This window comes from Serinus canaria, chromosome 2 (genome assembly GCF_022539315.1).
Source record: "Serinus canaria isolate serCan28SL12 chromosome 2, serCan2020, whole genome shotgun sequence".
Classification (NCBI taxonomy): domain Eukaryota; kingdom Metazoa; phylum Chordata; class Aves; order Passeriformes; family Fringillidae; genus Serinus; species Serinus canaria.
The window spans coordinates 64,848,530-64,867,485 of NC_066315.1; the positions used below are offsets into that span (position 1 = coordinate 64,848,530).

Sequence of the window (18,956 nt, forward strand, 5' to 3'; positions counted from 1 at the left end):
TGCACTGTGGGAGTTACCAGCCCTGAGCTACAGCTCCCACAAGGCACAGACCAACTCAGGCATACAGAGATGAATGCCAGCTTGGGACAAATCACCTTTTTTGTTTGTAGGTCTGTTTGGACTGGAGCTCTGCGGTTCAGGAAACACTCAGGTTTATCCACCTTTTAAAAGTGGATAGAGCGGAATAGGGAAGGAACTCATCTTCATCCCCGGCCTGTTTCCAAGTATAAACATGTGATTATACTTGATTTCCAAGACAAATCAAGGGTTTCACACCCCACCATCCTACTTTCTCAAGAGGTCACTGCCTTCAGCAGGAGGTTTGGGTAAACCACGGCTATGGGAACGGACGTTGTTCCCTGGGTTTTATTTATGTCAGGAGTCGTGCCGGTTCAATGCACCAGAAAGTAGAAACACCACCCCACAAGCAGCACCACCCTGACAATTCTGGCACAGGCTTCAGTAGCAGGAGCAAGTTAGCCACATTAGGACATTTTTCCTTCCAATTACACAAGTACTGCCCTAGCTGGGAAGAAACAAATGGCTCCTTATAATGTTAGTTCCAGAAATAAGCCTGCCTTTACACTACTGTCTTCTTTTCCTTGCCTATTTTCACATTTATGAAATAAGAAGAGAAAGACATTAAGCACAGTAAAGAGTTGTGTGACAGATTATTTTGTTATCAGAAAGAATGAGATCATATCTGGTGTTTTGCAGTTTGTTGGTAAAATGTATTTACATTCCAAAATAATGTCCCCATTTACCCTCAGGCCTGAAATACCACAGTTTCCTGTGATGGGGTTTCCATAAATGGCCCCAGCAGTGATCATATAGTCCCTCTTTTCTTCTGCTTTCACATTACAAACTCTGCTTTGGGGATTTGTATCCCTCGTAACAAAATATTGCTTCTGTGTTAAAGTGCTGAACACACAGGAAGTTTGCTGAGTGCAGCAGCAATGGTCACACATACCTCAACACTCAGAGCTTGCTTTCATAAAGTGTGCTCTAAAGGATGAAAATACCTCAAGTTAAATGCAAGCTCAGTGGTTAAAACAGCACACAGCTGTTTTCTTGGGCTCGGGAGTTTCCCTTGTAATTTTCCATGTGGCGTTAATAGGAGAACAACCATTTTACTGATAAAAAGTCAGTGCAGTTAATCCCTCCTCCACAAGGCAGAGTAAGCAGTAGTTAGTCACTGATGTGATTTGTAGAGAAGTATTTCAAGAAAAAGACTGCATTTTATTAGGCTGAGCAAATATATGAGCTCAACATTACTCCCTGTTCCTCCCTGAGCACAGGGCTCTTTTTCATCAGTTCTATTTGTAGACCAGAGGCATGCATTTTCCCCCTGGAGTATCAGAAGAAAAAGGCCAGTCCTGCAGTCTCATCCAATAACTGAGGTTACCAGGGACACAAATCTGTCTCCCCAAGAGCAGGATCAAACCTTTGCTAAAAATAGTAAAACAATAGTAATAGTAGCAATAAAAGAAAAATGCAAGCTTGTGGGTTCTTTCTTGGTGGTTTGAAACCTAACTGAACCTTTGGTTATGTCTGAAGCAAATCACCAGATTCAGGTAATCTAAATTGCCCTCCAAGTACTAAAAACTAAGCACAGCAGCTGAAAAAAAAATCCACATGAGTGGAAAACTGATTATTCTGAAAGTGAATCTCATCATAAGGAGGAAGTATGGTTTCTGGAGATAGGAAATGGGTAGATGAAGAAAGGTTGCTGGCCATCAGAAAATACAGTTCTAGTGAAATCTAAAGTCTTGGCAGGCATTCTGTGATTTCTTAAATGTTTTGATTTGGAGGATGACTAATTAGCATCAGAATATCATCATTCCATATGTTTTCATGAAACATTTCAATTTTTCTTTTTTATATAGCAGTGGCAGTATTGCATCTTTTGTTTTTTTTAACACGAATCTAAATTAATCTTTCTCCCCAAACAGATTGTTAAAATGGGTGCAAAGTGAAATTAAGGTAGCTAAGTTCCCAGGAGACAGGAACCTTCCATAAGCCAGTCTCTCCCTAATCCTTAAAAGACACTAATATATTCCCACTGGGTCTTACCATCACAACTTTTACATAAGCACAGTCAGTCCTGACTGAGGTCTGGTATAAAACAGTCCTGACTGAGGTCTGGCAAAAAAACCAGTTAAGGATGGAGTTTATATCTGTTTAAAAGGTGTCTTTGCCTTCCATAAACTTGCCAAAGCAAGCTGTGCTAATCTAAACACCACTTACTAGAAGCACTTGTCTGTACAGCTGCCCTGAGATACCCATACAGAAATGGAGCCAATACAGCTTCTGAGCCAGAGAGCCTCTACAAATGAAATAAAATCAAATCAAGCTTCTTCCTCATGGAAGGTTTTATTTGCCTCCCTCTCTCAGAGCAGCTCAGTTCCCAGCTTAAATGATTTAGGGGCACTTCCATTGTTTCTGCCCAAGTGTGCCTCTGAGAACACTCTTGTGGAATTGAAACTCTCCAGCAATGCTTCGTCTCAACCATTTTTTTGCCCACTGGGAAATGCCGATTCACAAAAACTGAAATTGATGACAGGGAAGGATCTGTTCTGAGAAATGTCTTAAAGGAAGAGAAACAAGAAGTCATGGAAATACCCTGTTACAACAATTCCCAAATGAAGCTTCTCCCCTAATCTAGAAATTCAATATAGGAGGAAAAAAAAACAGAAAAAAGGTGAAGCACCTCAAAGAATTAAAATTATTTATATGAACTGAACCAAACTGGTTTTTGATTGTGAACCTTTAGGATTTCATGTCCTTTACAGCAAGACACACTCTGCCCTATCTGTCTTAATACCTCATGCATTTTCTTTCTTTCCTGTCCTCTGCCAAACTTGCCCTAAACTTGGGCTTCTGTCTTTGAAAAGAGTCAGTCATAGTATTATCAGCACAGAAGACAAGCACTGGTTTGCAGTTGGTTCTTCATGTGACAACCTTTTTGAAGTGGGGAGACTAGACAGACTGGGATGGCCAAAGCAAGATACTCTTTTTTATCATGGACGAGAGATCCAGATGCTGAGGTGCTGAGTTTTGCCACATACTTTTCATTTATCGAAACTGCAGCTCAGATTTAATCACAGTTTTCCAGAGAATGCTTTAGCAGACACGCATATTTCTCCACTAAAACTTATCACGCAATAATTTGGGGGGATTCTTTCTCTGTAAGACCCATCCATAGACATTATTTCAGAGTTCATGACTGTTCTATCACCAGTCCTGTGACACATCAGCTTTTTAGCTCTGTTGGGAAATGCATGCAAAAATGATGATGTCTCTGTCTGCCTAAATATGAGTAATTGTCATGGAGATGACATGACACTGGTAAAACTCTTATCAATAGTTTTGGACAACTGTCTTCTTCACACTCTTTAAAATGCTGATAAGTTAATAGTAATGGTATGATTTGCTCATCTTTCTTGTTCTCTTCCTCTCCTCTCAAAAACAGGACATTCTCAGAAGTGTTAGACTGTCTTTAATTACATTTTGTGAGCAAGAATGACTCTTACCAGAATCTTGGAAATACTCCTTCCCAGTCAGCCTTGCAGTTCAAGGCCAGGCTGTTCACTGAAGCGAGCAGAAATGTTGCTCATAACACAACTGGCAGCAAGCCCTAGAGCTGATGTGAGAGAGAGCAGGATCATGTCACAAAAACATCATCAAATAAAGAAAAAAAACATTTCCAGTCAAATCTTGCCAGTGACAAAGCTATTGAGATATTTTTGTGCTTTGTACAGCTCATTTGGTAAGATCTGGAGATACAGACCTTTTTATCTGCATTTAGTTTGCAATCATGAACATCAGTGAGAAAAAATTCAACGCTATCATCTAAAGCTACAACTAATGCAAGTTCAGCACTATTCCCCCACACTTCATAGAGCCCTGTCATTTTATACTAATCAGAGCTTAGAACATTTGTGTAACTCCACTGATTTATTTTTTTTTTAAATTGCTTGCAAAGACTATAAACGTGCACTTCAGATTTAGGAAAAGATCAAAACTTAAAGATATTGTCATGACCCTGCTTTTGTGTACTGATTAATGGAAGAAGTCCTACCAGAAGTTAAAAATTCAGGATTAGGCTAGTTGCGAAGCAGTTGGTTATGCCCTTTTCACCAGCAGTGAGGGTATAAATCCAGGCCAGTTTGTGATGTCACATTTTTTATCTTAAATTTGTTTCACAGCTTGTCCTCTATATCTTCAAGACTCACAACCCAAAATTCGTGTAATTCTTGTTGAAATAATACAACCTCAAAATTGTAACACCCCTTTTCCTTACGTGCTGTTATGACAGTACCACAGGGGTGTTTTTTAAGACTGGGCATCTACTGGGGAGGCACTTCATAGGCACATTTAAAAGTTTCTGTTTAAATGCCTGAGCCTGAGGAGTTAGGCATTTTTAACACACCATGAGTAAGAGACATCTGGACCTGCTTTAGGTTTTGAGAGCATTTACAGCAGAATCTTCATAGCTGTAGGTCTTGGACAGCAAATGGAGATTGTGTAGGAGAAAATAAGCAGGATTTTTAAAGATAAAAGCAGCATCAAGAAATAATCAGCTCTGTTCGGGGTAGTATTTGTCATGTGTTCTTATCTTCACACATCTGAGTATTCTAAGAAATCTCAGTGGTGAACACCCCCTCAGAAACAAGCAGAGGTGTCACAACGTGCCTTGGTGCTACAGCTGATAACTCGCTCAGCCCAGAAAACCAATTCAGCCATTTCTGTCCATTTCCTTTTGCCTGGCAGAGACATTTGGGCCTTAGCGCTAGAAACAACTCATAGCTGGGCTGCAAGTCCAGTGCATCAGAAAAAATGCCTCTACAGACTTCTCCACCCTCTTCCAGCTCGTGAGACTTGATCAAAGCCCTCCAACAGCTCAGTCTTGGCAGAAAATACTGCACCAGAACATTTTATAGTGGCCCAATGTTCATACATTATTTGGATTAAAATAAAGTGCTATGGGTTCATAATCTTACTACCTGTAGCAACTTACAAACCCAGTCATTGATAAGAGTATCCTTAGCACATGTGAAACTCCAACTTCTGCTTGCTGGCAGCAGGGAAATACACTGTCATTGTATACAGCAAATGAGTAAGTAAAAACATGATTGCCTGGTTTTTTCAGAGCAGGCAACAGAAAGTGATATAGAAGGTATTACTGTCAGGAAATTTATTATCAGTCACTGGAAATCCTGATGCAGCTTGCAGAATACATGGGTGGAAACTCTGTGTGCTTTCTGTAAAAATGACAGTTTTAGCCAGCTAGCCAGGTTCTTTCAAATACCTAAATTACCTGTGTGTTTTTCAACCCAACCTTCCTGCGGTTCAACTTAGCCACTGAAACTTCCCCAGGGGGAAAAAAATTGCAAAACATTTAAAGAGACACACGTGGCTTCCTAATTACATGCAGCAGGACAGAAAGAATGGTTAAGAAGTGGTTCACTGCCTGATTTGACATAATTCCATGGCTTCTGTCACTGCCTTGCAAAATGCTAGGACTTCATGAGAATAGGGAGTTCTTTTCTCCTTAATTGTCTCTGATATTTCCCTGTATTCTCCTTGTCTGTTTAATGCTTATTCCAAGCCTAAGAGAGCCCAGGTGGCTGTTACATATCCACTTAATGGGCTCAGCAACAGAATTTCAACCATTAGAGCTTTCAACAGTTAGAGCTTCATGTTAAATTTAAAGAAATAATTTACAACACTAAACAGGCATGACTTTTTTTTTTTTTTTTCATTTCCTTACACTTTGATTCATTTTTCCCACACCCAGGCTTTATGCCAGCCCCCTTTTATGCACCACCACCACCTGGCCTCTTCCAGGGCAGAACTTTTCCCAGGGTAAGCAGTGGATGGCATCAGCTCATCAGCTGCTGAGCCCTGCCCGTGGGGTGAAGAGGAGAGCATAGTGGGGGCAAAGATGTTTTAATACACTTATTTGTCCCAATTTAAAATATATGCCCCCTCTTTCCCACCTTCAAAAAGCACTATTTATAATCTATTTAAAAAGCAGCCAGCAGGCATCAGTGAGCTCTCGGGGTTGAGGGACCATACCAGGAAACACCAAGCTGCCCTTTATAGCTGCCCTCTGCCTGTGGTTTGGGTGGGGCAAGGTGTTGCAGAGGTGCAGTGTACCTCTGATCAGTTCTGCCACCTGTAAAACTCACTTGTTTCCCATCATTCTGCATATCAGGAACTGCAGTTCATGAGAACAGGCCAAATTCTGCCCTCACTGTACATGCCATAAATTCAGAGTAATTTTGTTTGCCTCAGTAGGTTTATTTTCTCTTTGTCCTTGTGAAACAATGTAAACTACAGTGTTGTGTATCTGCTGTAAGCACGAGAATGAGAATGGTTTTCTTGTTGCCGTAGTTAGGAATGTTCTCTGTTGCAGCCTAACATGCCTTTTAATCCTGGAAGAAATAGAATGTTTGTTTTTCCCCCCCTATATTTAGGGAAGCGGGATTTAATGAACCACATGGCAGGATATTTTGTAAAGTACATGCACATTCAGCTCTTTTTTCTTGGTTAGGGACGTGCCATTGGCATGGAATAGGCCCAAGTAATTGCTTTTGGAAGAGCGTGGTTCTTCAGAAAGAACAGAACAAACTCTCTGCTCAGTTGTCTTTGTTTTGCAGTACTGAAAGTTTGAAGGCTCATTACATCTTTCAGCAGAGCCAAAGCTGGTCCCTGTTAGCTGCTCTGCATGGATTAAGTGGTTAACAATGTTTTGAGAATGTTGTTGAGCTAAAGAGTTTGTGGGAACACCATCTGTTTCCTTTAACACGTAAACAAGGAAAATTGCTGGTTTGAAATGCAGGATTATTTTTTTATACTTGGGTGACCACAGGCATTCTTAAAAGAGAAGAGGTAAAAGGGAAAATAATCCTGATGAGGTATGAAGTGCAATGGCATTTGTTAGAAAATAAATTTGTGAGTGTCAGATGGGGCTGCTGTCCCTGTTCTAGGAGTGGCTAATGTGGAACCTTTCCTTTGCAGTCACCTCCTTCCTTCTGAATTCATCTTCAAAAGTAAACTACCATGAAAAATAAAACCATAAAAAAATGTTCAGCCATGCATTGGAAGGGCCGAGCATCCCATTCAGAAGCAGCAAGTTAATTTACTATGTTTATGGGTAAATACCAAATTCAAAAGTTAATTCTAAATATCCAAAATTGAATGTTACAGAAGTTACTTCTGTCTCTTCCTCCAACAGAAGAAGCAGCACAACCCCATGTCCTGATGACCCGTGTGAGGTCATGAGAGAAAGAGCAAATGCCCCACATTTTCCCTTTGTCAAGTAGTGTGGGCATTCTTTTAATTACTGTTACAAAATGTTTACTCAAGATAAGCATAGGTGATGAGTTTCTTCTGTCCTGAATTGACCAGGAATAAGCAGTCCAGCTTAATGAAAAGCATTGGAAGGAAAGAGGGGTGGAGGTACAACAGGAAATATTCTTGTACTCAGTACAGACCAGATTATCATCTGCAGGAGATTTTGCTGTGAAATTGCTCGTAACATGTTGTTACTGCATAATAATCCTCCACACAGGAAAATAATAGCCAAGTCACTGGGAGAAAAAAGCTGTCTTTCATGTTATCAGCAAACTTTGGTTGTTGCTGAGTATCTTAAAATCATATTTTATGCCTTTCATCTGACTTTCTCGAAAGCCTAAAGAGGAGCAGACATAAAAGCATCTCATGCATTTTTATTTGGAAAATAAATGCCACCATCAGTAGAGTGCACTGCTAACCACAGCCCTGCAGACACCTCAGGTCTCCTGTCCTCAGCTGCACTTGCAGGCAGGCTCTACTCATGAATACCCAGAATCAAGCATTTTGCACTTTAACCTCTCACTTTCTTTGACAGCAGTTAGACACACCCAGGGCACATTTTTGTTTCAACTAAGTAAAGGAGTGACACTGCTTGACCACTGCTTCAGGTCTGGGAAAGAGCAAAAGTGCCTAGATGATATCAAAAGTCCTGCAGTGCTGAGTCAAGCTGGTTTCCTTTGTGGTCCATCTAGCTTTAGTGTAGCTTTTTAGGATTGTATCAGCACAGTAAATAAAAGCAGCACCCTTGTAGTACTGTAAATCTTTCATATGGCATCTGGTATGTCAGGACTTTTTGAGAAGTGGGAAAGGCCTCTAAAGATGGGCTACCAGAGTAACTGCAGCTGCATGAAACTCCTGGGTGCAGAGTGAAGGAGAATTTCTCTGCAAGTACTGGGCATGACCAGCTTCTCTTCCATCAATGTTCCAGGCTCCATGGTGCAAGGAGATAATCTGTTTTGTGACCAGGGATTCTTGTTACAAAAGCAAAATACCATGTTTACCTGTGAGAAGAACAAGTAGTTTTACTTGTGTGTGCTTAGGGACATGGCTTAGTGGTGGACTTGGCAGCGGCTGGACCCACTGATCCTAAAGGTCTTTTCCAGCCTTCTGTGATTCTGTGCCTTATTACCTGTGCTGCTTGGATCAACTCCCTTTTTTATATTAGAGGCCTGTGACTTTGTTCATGGAGATCAAGATCATGGAGATCTTGATCATGGAGATCTCTGAGCAAGAAGAGTGGTGGTGTCTTTTATCACACAATCACAGAAAAACTAGGTTGGAAAAGACCTTTGAGGTCATTAAGTCCAACCTGTGACCTAACACCTCCTCATCAACTAAACTATGGCACTGAGTGCCACATCCAGTCTTTTTTTAAAAAAATGTCTGAGGACAGTGACTCCACCACTTCCTTGGGCAGACCAGTGCCCAATCACTCTTTCAGTGAAGAATTTTTTTCTAACATCTAATCTAAACTTCCCCGGCACAGCTTAAGATTGTGTCTCTTGTTCTGTCAGTCATTGCCTGGGAGAAGAGATCAAGCCCCAGCTGCCTACAGCCACCTTTCAGGGAGCTGTAGAGAGTGATAAGGTCTCCTCTGAGCTTCCTTTTATCCTGAAGCACTTCAGTCATTCAGTTTCTGCTGTAGAACAAAACTGAGCAAGTGGGTATAAAAATTTCACACCGAGCAACCAATATCTGTCTTTTTGGAGCCTGACACATCCTGAGTCCTTCATGGTCCCTCTAGGCAGCAAGCAGCAGGTGAAGCAGAGCCAGACTGCAGCAGTGCACCATTCCTCCTGCTTCCAGCGCTGCGTGGGGCCTCTGGCTGCCTGCCATGGACACCCTGTTGTTTCTTTTCTCTGGGAGGGTCAAGCAGTTTCCCAGCATATTAGCAAGCAGCCTAATGCCACTGTGTTCACAGCAGTAGAAGGGCTGGTGGAGATGGGCTACCCAGGAAACAGCCCTTTGTTTTTACTGTACATTGTCAGTTCTCCCAGAGGATCTCTTTAACACACTGAATGACTCACTCAAGCAACTCCAAGGTTGTAATTTTGGACCCCTTGGGAGGAACCTCTGAGTAAACATTACTTAAAACCAAATCCTTCTTTTCTTGACTTGGGTAGAAAGCATTTGACTGGCAGTACACAGCCTGGGGGGGAAAAAGGATGCAAAATATATATGGCAAACTATTCTAGTCTGGTCACTGACCCTCATTGGCAGAAAAAGCATGAAGAAATGATGTTGATACAAGTTAGAATTTTCTCTGGCAAACAGAATAATCCCAGTACTACATGAGAGTAGTTTGGGAGGGATACTGTCTGGAGTGACCCATTATGGGAAGCTTCCAATAACTGTAACCTTTGGGTTACAGTATTTATATTTTTTTCTTAGAGCTAAATAGCAGCAGCAGAGGTTAAGATGTCAGCATTTCCACTACAAACCCAGTTCTCTTTTAGGGTTAGGTAACATTTCTTTCATACCACACTGTACTGAAATTCTGCTGTGCAGATGCTGTCCAAGACTTAAGGCATTTATTTTTCACCAGATTTTATTTGTAGTTATTATGGTAGTCAATGGCTTACAAAATGACAGAAAATCTAAAATCTAAGCTTTCTTGTTTTTCAGAAGCTGTTATTGCATTATATACTTCAAGAATGGCTTGACATTTCCCTTCTCTTAGCCACTAACATGGATAAACCAAGCAGAGACAGCAAAATTGAATGTCCTGCTTTGGAAGGTTTAAGCTTGGCATTTCTGTGTAAAGAATTTCCAAAGCCTCAACTCACACTCAGTACTCCAGGATGTTGTCTATGGAGCACAGTAACACATGGAGTCCTGCTGGGGTAGCTGGGAAATACCTCTACAAGCAAAGGTGTAGACTCCCAGAGACTTAACATAGTATTTTAAGCCTCTGACAAGGAATGGGGACACCCACAGGTAGTAGGATCAGTGTACACAGCCCTGATCTCAGCGAGTGGGTGGTGCAGCCATCACCTCTTGCGGTCTGTGCTAATAGGAGGTCAGTGGGAAGAAAGGACAGAGCTCTCAGACCTCAGAATCTGTGCTTGGCAAATAGATGACATTGTAGAGCACTAGCAAACAGTCATGTCAGGGCTGGTCTGGAAAGAAAAAATGCTGTGTTTGTAGCTACTAACGCTCATTTAAAATGTGCAGCTCTCAGAAGGGTGTGCAGACTGGTGTTACTAACATTGCCAATGATGCACGAATGTTAACAGGATTGGATTGTTACAGAGAGAACATCCTCAGAGATTTAACATTTCTTCTTTTTCCTTTTCCCACAGGTAATAACACCAGTCAGGTCAGGACAAGGTTATGTTTATGAATTCCCATCTAAGCACCAGAAGGATGCCTACGATATCCCCCCCGTTCGCCCTCTCCAAGGGGTAGGTACCAATAAAAGTGCCAGCAAGGCTGACAGAGCGCAAAAGGTGATGAATTTCTACCAGACTTTTATAAGCAAGGCAAGTTCTCTCATTTCAGAGAGAAAATATGTTTTAATTAGATGCTGTGGCTTATTCACAGATCACAGACGTATTTCAAAGTTTTATTTGATGTTGGCTAAGATTTGGCAGCACACCAAACACAAAAGTCCCATTTGTTCTCTCTGTTTTGATCAAAGAGTATATCTAAACAGAATAAACTTGCTGCCTGGGAACGTTTTTTTCCCCTGTACTTTGTTGATGCATAGTTGACAGTAATTCACTCAGTAAGGATAAAATTACCGCCTAGATGAACAGCTGCTATGCAGGGAGCTGTTTTCACCACCTATTGACTGCACCATGTCACTGAGCTTGAACTTTATCTTTGTTCTGGGGGGCACTCTTAGCAGTGAGTCCCCAGGACCAGAGGCTTGTAGAGTGGATGCTGGCAGGACCTGGAACTCAGCCACCCTGACTGGAAGGGTGTGATCAGTTCTGGTCACATGTTCAGCCCAAGAGGTATCTGTAGTAGACTGACCCTGATTTACCTCTCAGGAGGGAAGTCAGCCTTGACTTCATCTCTCCAGCCTGCTGTCCATACCATTGCCCAGAGGAGACCTAGCAAAATGCTTTTCCTCCAAACTGTCCAAAATTTTAAGCAAATCCAAGATGGTCTCCCAAATGAAAAAAAAGACTAAAGAGCTCTGGTCACGTTCAAACTTTCTGAGAGGAAAGAAAGAAAATATGAAAATCCATCTAATAGCAGAGCTTTCCCTGAGGTGACTTGTTTCTTCATTCAACTTATTCTTTCTTCAGATATATGATATTCCCCCCACATCGGTAAGGGGGCCTGCACTTCAAGTTCCCATGGGAGAAGCAAAAGCCTTAGGAGTGTATGACATACCACCTGCCAAAGGGGTAAGCATTACTCTGTTTCCACAAGATCCTGTATTTTCATGTCTGACCAAAGACATGTTCTAACAAGGATACATGTATGATCCTGAAGGAGAAGGAGATTCAGTACTTCAAAAAGTTTTAAATTGTTAAAACTGGTAAAGTGAAGCACTGCATCAAAATTAAGGTTATGAACTATAAATTGATAATTAGACCTACATTATCTTTGTGGCAGCATGCTGCCTTTTTGAATTTTGCTGCTTATGGGAATTTGCATCAAGATGAGTGATAAAAGTGAGATATTAAAACTGACTCTCAGTCACACTTAAGTATACGACTCTTTGAAAGCCAATAACAGATCTTCCATCCCAGATGGAAGATGGTAAATATTTCATTATTCTAGTCAAAGGTTTCATGTTTTGTTTTCTGTGATTCAGGTCTATGCTGCACCTCCATCTGCGTGCCAAGATGATACAGCCCTGAGGGAAAACTTGCGGGATTTATCATCTTCAGTGGGCCACAGTGTAAGACCAGAGGGAGTATATGATATTCCTCCTCCCATCACCAAAGCAACTGGAAAAGAACTCAATAGATTTTCTCCTGAAAGCCTATTATTGCCAGGTGGAATGCCACAGACACAGAGTGTCTATGACATCCCTACGAACCATCAAAACCATTTTCTTGGACAGCAAATTGCACCTGAAAAAGATGTTTATGATACCCCAAGGGGAATTGCATTCCCAGGACAACAGACAGGACTCAGTGAAAATCCCATCACAGAAGGAAGAGAAGGTGTCTATGATGTGCCACCACCAATCCTCCAAGACAATAAAGGCTTACAGGATGTGACTGATGGGATGAATAGGTTGTCTTTCTCCAGCACAGGAAGCACGAGGAGTAACATGTCCACGTCGTCAACGACATCAAAAGACTCTTCTCATTCAGCACCAACTGCACAGGACAAAAGACTAATCCTTGATCCAGACACTGCTATAGAGAGGCTTTATCGCCTCCAGCAGATGGTGGAGGCAGCTGTCAGTCACCTCACAGCCTTCATCACTCCAGACTGGCGGTCCTATGGGTATATGGAGAAACACATCAATGAAATTCACGCTGCTGTGGATAAGGTAGAGCAGTCGCTGTTGGAATACCTCCAGTTTGCCAAAGGATCGGCAGCCAATGCTTCCTGCCTGTCTGAGTGCAGCCTCCTCAACAAAATGAGGAGGGAGGTGCAAAGGCTGGAGGACTCTCACCAGATCCTTACCCAAACCAGTCATGACTTGAACAGCTACAGCTGGTCTTTGAATGTCCTGGCTGTCAACAGAGTGCAGAACAAGTGTGACGACCTGGATCGGTTCGTTATGGTGGCAAGGACGGTCCCGGACGATGCCAAGCAGCTGACCACCACCATCAGTGTCAACGCAGAGCTGCTCTTCAAGCAGGCACTGGGCAGCTCCCGTGTCAAAAACATAGCAGAGAATATAATGAGCGCTCCTGACTGTGTGTGTGACAGTCCTCAGATGCAGCGTCATGGAGAAAAAGCACAGAACCACTGCAGCTCCCTTCCCCCGCTCCTGAGTAAAGGCCAGCACCCTTACAGTGCCGCCAGTGAAGGCTCGGAAAAGAGCTGGATGGATGACTATGATTACGTTCACCTGCAGGTAGGTAAACCCAACACCTTGTTCTGCACAAGGCCATGTAGGAATTGTCTGTGGTTTTTCTGGAAGCAGCAACTGATTGCCATGCTAATGCATATTCGAGAGTAATTTCACCAGGGTGATTACTTCCTGTCAAAGAGGACTGTTGGATTTCTAATAGTGACAGCCTTTTGCTCTGCCACTCTATCCTTTCATTTTCATGTTCTGTTAGTGGTGCACTACTAGTAAAAAAGCCAACACAAAGCAGCCTCTTTCTTGACCTGTGAGCTGCCATTTAGCTCAGAAGCAGTTTTGATTTAACACAGTCTCTTATGTTATGCAAAACAGGGGAAAGAAGAGTTTGAAAGGCAACAGAAGGAGCTTCTGGAGAAAGAAAATATCATCAAGCAGAGCAAAATGGAGCTAGAGCACCATCAGGTATGTTCTCCCAGGTATATAATTGCCCCGAAATGCAGCATTCCTTACACATAGGGAGCACTGGTCAAATAGAGGAGGAGGGGCCCTCCCCTTAGCAGTGTGCAAAGGATACAGATAATAAAAAGCAAAGAGTTTAAAAACTCTAAAAGTTCACCATGGAAGAGAAACAGGCTTCTGTGATGTCTCACAGCAGGTCAGTCACAAAGCCAGCTTGAGAACTTGGCTTTCCTGAATTGCCATCCAGGGCCTTAATCACTGGACCATCCTGAATACATGTGCCACCTTCACATCTGCTCAGTGAACATCAACACCATCAGTTAAATATTGTGCTGAACATCACTTCTAGTGCTAAAAAAAGTAGGTTCACAAGATCGAGGGCTGTCACTTTGCCCTCATATTAATTCTTCAGTATGTTGCCATATTGTATGGCAGAAAATTGTACAAGCAGTGAGGAGGTGAGATTTAAAGGGTTTTCATCTCAAAATCCCACAGAGATGACAGCTTTTTAAAGATTGTGTAGGAGTCATTGCCACTTGGATCCATCTCTCTCACTTGTGATTTCAGAATACTCCAAATGAGCAACAGCCTGTAAATTCAGGAGTTTGTGTTGTTGGGGTTTTTAAATGCAAATGAGGTATTTTAGATGTTTCTCCGTTCTGAACTCTGCATGTTTGGATTTATGGTAATCAAAGCACTTGATCCTAGAAAACATACTGTTACTTTTTGCTTAGCATAAGGTAGGATACCCAGGGATGTCCCGAGGCACAAAGTGAAATTGTAATTCGTAACAGCATCTTACCAGAACACTTGCTGATGGGAGCTTTTGTTTTTCCTTTCAGATCAATCAGTTTCAGCGTCTGGAGCAAGAGATCACGAAGCCGGTGGAGAACGACATCTCCAAATGGAAGCCTCCGCAGGCCCTCCAGACCTCCCATGACAGCCGCCTGCTTCTCTTCTACTCCGACCAGTGCGAGACTCACTTCAGCTCCCTCCTGAACGCCATCGATGCCTTTTTCAGTTGTGTCAACTCCTCTCAGCCCCCGCGGATCTTCGTGGCGCACAGCAAATTCATCATTCTGAGCGCGCACAAACTCGTGTTCATTGGGGACACGCTCGCGAGGCAGATGACGACTCAGGACATGTGCAACAGAGTGATGAACTCCAGCAACCAGCTGTGTGAACTGCTCAAGAGCGTTGTTCTGGCCACCAAGGCGGCTGCCTTGAGTTACCCCAACACAGCATCCCTGCAGAAGATGGTGGACCGAGTCACAGAGCTCTCTCACCACGCACAGTTATTCAAACTCTCACTGGTCCAAATGGCGTCCTTATGAAACCCAGCAGAATCCAATCCGTGAGCAGCAAAGCAGAAGAACAGACAAACTGGAGCTATTTTTATGTAAATGGTATCTTTTTTTAGATATTTTTTATTAAATATTATAAATACATTCTTATGCATTAGAGAGTCTAATCAAATCAGGGATCTGGGAATATTGTCTGGTTCTGTATTGTTTCTTACACACATTTAGATTTGTATACACAGCGTATTTGTATATGTTGCTACCTTCCCTGAAACATCAATTAAGCACCTTAAAAATTACGTGTCAGGTAAACAGTGCATACCTTTTGTATATACAGCCTGTTTCCTCAGCATATTTGTTAACTGGATGCTGCACTCTTTTTGTTTCATTCCATCTTGATGCTGGTGCATGGACTTGGTTGTGAAACCTACTTGTAGCAATCCATGAAGCAAGTGTAATGGTTCTCATAGAACTCCATTCCCTTCTTAGAAATTACTTTCTATAGGTTAATTCTGTGAAGTTTAACTCCTCTCCATGTTACTTTGTTGTGTAAAACATTTGATCATTCTGACCAACATACATGCACAGCTGCAATAAGCAACATATCAAGCAAGGCGTACAGCATTTGGAGAAAAGCATTTTTAGGCCATGTAAGAAACAGGACCTTCAAAGGAGGAAGGGAGAATTGTATATATTTAATACCTTTTGGCATTCAGATTTCGCTGTTTCTAATAACTGTGCAACGTGGGATTTCAAAACCGTGGATGGATTCCCAGCAATGTAATTTCATACATGTTTATTTTGTATGTCCTTGCATTGGCAGTTTAATTTAACAGTCAGGCTTGGAAGCCTTATTGTTCATGGACTCAAGAGTTATCCTGAGGGTATCCCAGGATCCACTGGCCTCATCTTTGAGGCTGTGGATGAACAAAGTTTCAAAATACCGATCCCTTTCAGAAGGATTAACATACAAATTATAGTTTGTATGGAAAGAAAAGAGCTTAATTTGAAATAGCTATTTAAACATCTCTGTAGCATATACACAATTTAATGAAGAAGTAGCACTTAATTTTCTAGGACATATTATTGGGAATTAATTGCATCTGTTGCAATTCTGATTTCCATTAAACTACTGGGCTTTTGTTCCAGAATTCTGTTGTGTAGGTACTGGTCTTTTCTGCACTACACTGTTGCCAAAAATGATGTCCTGTTTTAATGGGACCATTCCATCAGTAAATACGCACAGTCCCGCCCAGTAATTTTCAATGTAGACCCTTAAAAATTGTTAGCAGAGTGTTAGGCTCCTTTAGAAAAGTAATGTATGCTGGTCGCTCCAAAACCCATATAAGCCTATTTGTCATCATTCCCTTCTGTGAACCCCCTAAAAATAAGTCACAGAACACCATTTGCCTGTGGTCCACAGCCTAAAAGCTGTGCTTCAAAGTGAGCAGTAGCACAGGAAAATTCCAGGTGATTCTGGCATTTTTAAAGCAGAAACACTACTGTCCTTATTATTTCAAGGTGGTCCCACATTAATGTGTTCAGAGAGTTTGCCAGATCGCTGGTAACAGCAGGGTTGTGAGATCAGTAGCTCCTGGGAAACAGGCACTTCTCACTTCTGCCTGACTCCTGCCTTTCCCATTTTGTAGCCAAACATGTGCCTTACTTAAATGGGGTTTGTTTCTGTCTTAGGTGACAGAACCATTTCAGCTGTGTATGAAACCCTGCAGCCTTAATGTATTGTCTTAGAGTGAAGACCACTGTTCACTACCATAACATTCCAGAGTACATAACATTCCTGGAAGGTCAGTGGAAGCCAGCACAACCCAGCTGGCTCAGGATGGGCTCCTAGGCTTGGCCTGGTATAATGTCCTGAAAGAGCAGTTGTGATTTTGTAACCTATAGCCAGTTGCCAAAAAGCAATCTGTGTGAACCTGTTTTGTACTATTGTTGTTTGGGATTCTTTTGGATTTCCTTGTCCATTTTTTTCACTGTGTATTCTTAGAAAGTTAAAATGTGTTTCTAAGTGTAGTGGTTATGTTGATAGTTTGTGCTTTCCAAAGGAGAACCTTTATTGCAGCCCTGCATTACTGTTTGTTGTCTTGTAGAGAGTCATTTTTAATGATTAAAATTACTAGCGGTTTTTTATATTAAAAAAAGGCAGCTTGGTCTTGGTTTTTCTTGCTTTCAGAGTCTTCTAAGCATATTCAAAGGAAATAGTGCTGCTTGCTGATACTATCAAAGCCATTCTAAAATGAAGAACCCATTTTTTGTCTTTTCACTGGTCAGTGCTGATAGTGTGAAATGAGGAGTTGGTGGTTTAAGAGGAAGGGACACACAGTTTCTCTGCCTGCCTAGAAGCAGCAGGTGAAGCATTTTTACAACTCAGCCACACAAGGTGTCAAGTCCAAAATACATCTATGAGGGCCTGCAGTACACTGAGCCATCATCCTGCCCCATTCCTTGTGTGTATTCCTGCTGCATAAGCTGCATCCCAAAGCCCCTCAGCCTGGCCCTGACAGTGGTTCCTTCACCTGAGTGGTGCAGTTCCTCTCAACACAATCCCACAGGAAGGTGGGGTCTCAGGACACAGCTGTGCCTTCCACCCATTCTGACCTGCTCCCCCTCTCCAGCACTTACTACTGAAGCCATTATCCATGCAGGAACTGGAAAAGCAACTTTGCTCAGTACAGGCACCTTTCTCCCCACAGCCAGTGGTAAGAGCACCCCTCTTCCACTATGTGCCAGGCTGAGCATTATGTGGGTGTGGGCTCCATCTGAAACAACCCCATGCCTTTAAGGATCACAAAGTTTTTCCTGAAGTTACTTTCACATTTCACTGCAGCCAAGGTGCTCACTGCCCAGCCTCCTGTCAAAGACCCAGAGGTGCAAGGAGGAGAGAGAAAGCCCAGGGCTGGCGCTGTCCTTGCACCAGTTTTTGGCTGCTAATGAAAGATTTCTCTGCCAGGAAGCGTAAGAGCAATGAAAACCTGGAGAGCAAAGTGCTTGGTTTGGCTCCCCATGTCCTTGCAAGGAGACAGATGGGGATGCAGGGTTGCTCTGTGGAGCACTTTTCCACAGAGTGCTCTGTTTTGCTCCCCTGCTAAATGTAGGGGAGCAACTAACAACAAAGAAGGGACTGGACAAACAAAATAACTCAGAATAGAAACCAGAGCATCTTTGTTCCCCTCCCTTGAGCCACATTGTCTCCATGCAGTTTTCAGGAAACTGCTGTTGTTTGGCAACCAAGATGATGGCCAGTGTGAAATGACTGTCTCATGGCCAGTGTGGAAAAAAGTCTGCCTCTCACTAGTGGCAAATGCAGAACACACATGGCTCTTTACTGCATCCATTAAGTAATTACTGTTTCATGTTCATTAGAAAAACACTTCCTTCCTCTTCTAGGATGATGAGCAAGGGAGAAAAAAAACAGGCAAAAGGCATCCTTGAAATGGGCATTATTGTTGCAAGGAGCCTCTGACGCAGAAATAAAGAGCCTTGACTCCATGCTTTCAGAAGGCTGAACAAAAGCTTTATTAAGCTATGCTATACTATATTACACTACATTCTATACTAATACTAAACTCAAGAAAAACCCGTGACCCTTTCAGACAGTCACGACACAGCTTTGACCTAATTGGTCAATCAATCCAAACAACCATCACCAGAGTCCAATTAAGAAATCCCTCTTCAGTAAACAATCTCCACAACACATTCCACATGTGCCAAACAACAGCAGCAGTAAATAGAGCTAAGAATTGTTTTTTTCTTTCTCTGAGCTTTCTCACTGCTTTCCCCAGGATATTTCCTGGGAAAGTTGTGCCTGTTGCTCTCTGTGAAGAGAGCTGCGGCCACTTGGGCGTGTTTTAGAGAAGTTGCCAATTCAT

At 42.3% G+C, this 18,956-nt stretch overlaps 1 protein-coding gene across 1 annotated transcript in view; it reads left to right on the forward strand.

Annotated features, from left to right (window-relative positions):
* NEDD9 (neural precursor cell expressed, developmentally down-regulated 9) overlaps window positions 1–17,228 on the forward strand; it is a 37,645-nt gene extending 20,417 nt beyond the window's left edge. Inside the window, exons 3-7 of the mRNA XM_030236958.2 lie at window positions 10,665–10,766; window positions 11,619–11,720; window positions 12,134–13,357; window positions 13,682–13,771; window positions 14,611–17,228. Of these exons, the coding sequence (XP_030092818.1) occupies window positions 10,665–10,766; window positions 11,619–11,720; window positions 12,134–13,357; window positions 13,682–13,771; window positions 14,611–15,102 (2,010 nt within the window). The 3' untranslated portion in view covers window positions 15,103–17,228. The remainder of the gene's footprint in view (window positions 1–10,664; window positions 10,767–11,618; window positions 11,721–12,133; window positions 13,358–13,681; window positions 13,772–14,610) is intronic.
* Window positions 17,229–18,956: the final 1,728 nt, after the last annotated feature.